The sequence below is a fragment of the Aplysia californica genome, unplaced genomic scaffold (genome assembly GCF_000002075.1).
Source record: "Aplysia californica isolate F4 #8 unplaced genomic scaffold, AplCal3.0 scaffold00259, whole genome shotgun sequence".
In the NCBI taxonomy this organism is placed as follows: domain Eukaryota; kingdom Metazoa; phylum Mollusca; class Gastropoda; order Aplysiida; family Aplysiidae; genus Aplysia; species Aplysia californica.
This window is the reverse complement of record NW_004797529.1, coordinates 706372-708266: the sequence shown is the minus strand read 5'-3', so window position 1 is coordinate 708266 and position 1895 is coordinate 706372. Positions and strand designations below refer to the sequence as shown.

At 42.3% G+C, this 1895-nt stretch overlaps 1 protein-coding gene across 1 annotated transcript in view; it reads left to right on the top strand.

Moving 5' to 3' along the window:
- Positions 1-1895, top strand: part of LOC101846587 (serine/threonine-protein kinase BRSK2) — an 84432-nt gene that overhangs the window by 31309 nt on the left and 51228 nt on the right. Inside the window, exon 3 of the mRNA XM_035970372.1 lies at positions 756-789. Coding sequence (XP_035826265.1) covers positions 756-789 — 34 coding nt within the window. The remainder of the gene's footprint in view (positions 1-755; positions 790-1895) is intronic.

Genomic DNA, 1895 nt, shown 5'->3' with positions numbered 1-1895 from the left:
GTTTGTTACTCTCTTGTAACACCTCTAATCTTCTGGCGCTCATATGACCTTATAATGCAGTTGCGAGCGCCGTAAAACCTGTACTAAAAGTAAAATTTCCTTATGTTGAACACAAACAATAGGAAATTATTTATAATAATGTATACATGTTAGTGCTTCACCTACGTGCACGTTTTGAAATCAGAGAGTTTCCAGTAATGTTACTGTAAGCCCTCTCTGAACCTCCCGAGGCAATACCACTGACTGAAGTGTCTTTAGGCCATTCCCAAAGGAGACAAATTCACGTTCCGTTCAAGCACAGTAGAAGTGTAAATGGGCTGATTCATGTCACGCTCATAACTGTGCCTGATCTACAACAGGGAACTGCTGCTTTTTCTTTCCTAATTCATACTATTGTCATTTTTCCTCTACTTCTTTTGTATGTTTGTCACTCTCTTGTGAACTGCTATTTCCGGGGTGCCTTGATAGTTGAAGCAGACCTTGTACTGTTGAAGCTAAAGAGGTGAGCAGAGTAAGTCTGATTCCCTGTAAAGACTTCTCTGTTGACACACACCCCTTGGCGCTCATATGACCTTATGCAGTTGCGAGCGCCGTAAAACCGTCTACTATAAAACCCTCTCTGATTGAAATAGATAAACACCCAGACCAAAAAGACAAATTGGGATGAATAAACCAGGTTATGTCCAAGCAGACGTCACTAAAACACTGACCATTTATCCATGATGATGATGATGATGACCATGTCCCTCCCACAGATCCCCTCATTACGCATGCCCGGAAGTGATAAGGGTAAGAAATCCAGCTCTTCCTGCTCCACGAGTCGTGTGAATTACTTCCCCTTGTTCCATCGATGTTGTCATGCTCTCCGCTGTTTCCCGCCTGTTTGTCTCTCCTACTGGTAGTCTTGAGTGCCTTGTGCAGATCTGTTCGGCAGTGCTTCAGCTTTGAGTGGTCTATTTATTCATTCATTCATTTATTTGTTTGTTTATTTGGTTATTTATTTATTTATTTATTTAATATTATTTATTTATTGATCTATCCGTCTATTTATTATCTATCTATTTGTTTATATATGTATTAATTTCTAAAATCGTATTTGTTATTTATGTATTTATGTTTTAATGTATTGATGTATTTATGTATTTTATGTTATGTATTTTTTTCTTTCTTTATTTTTTTCTTTGTTTATTTTCATTCTTTTATCGCCTAATACCAGCCAGGCTGAGTGATTTGCTTCATTGTGTGGACATGGCTGTAGACACATGGCTGTAGACACATGGCTGTAGACACATGGCTGTAGACACATGGCTGTAGACACATGGCTGTAGACACACGGCTGTAGACACACGGCTGTAGACACATGGCTGTAGACACACGGCTGTAGACACACGGCTGTAGACACATGGCTGTAGACACATGGCTGTAGACACATGGCTGTAGACACACGGCTGTAGACACATGGCTGTAGACACATCAGTGTTTTCCCACGTTGCATGGTTTGTTGTGTTGTGAGTGCTGTGAGTGCTGTCAGCCTTCACCGAGTTCTGTTCGTGTGTGCTTCTTGCTGGTCCTTGGTATCTTTAACGTGCGCAACTTGCACACGGGATCTCCGAGTTTGGTTGCCCTTGTCCGAGAAGGCTAGGTGTAGAACGTTCCTACCAGAAGATCAGGGGTGTGGCTGAAAGACAGTAGTAAGAAGGAGCCAAGGAGTAGCAGTAGAAAGGCTGCAGAAAGAGTCAGGAGCCCAGAGGAGGGGGCAAAGGAGGTGAGGGAGCTGGGGCAGAAAAGAGGAGACGAAAGCAGACAACAGAACATTCCTAGAGAGCAGGAAATGAGGTAAAAGGAGGCAATTTTAGAGAAGAAAATGTTTTGGTCGCTACCCGAATTCGAACCCG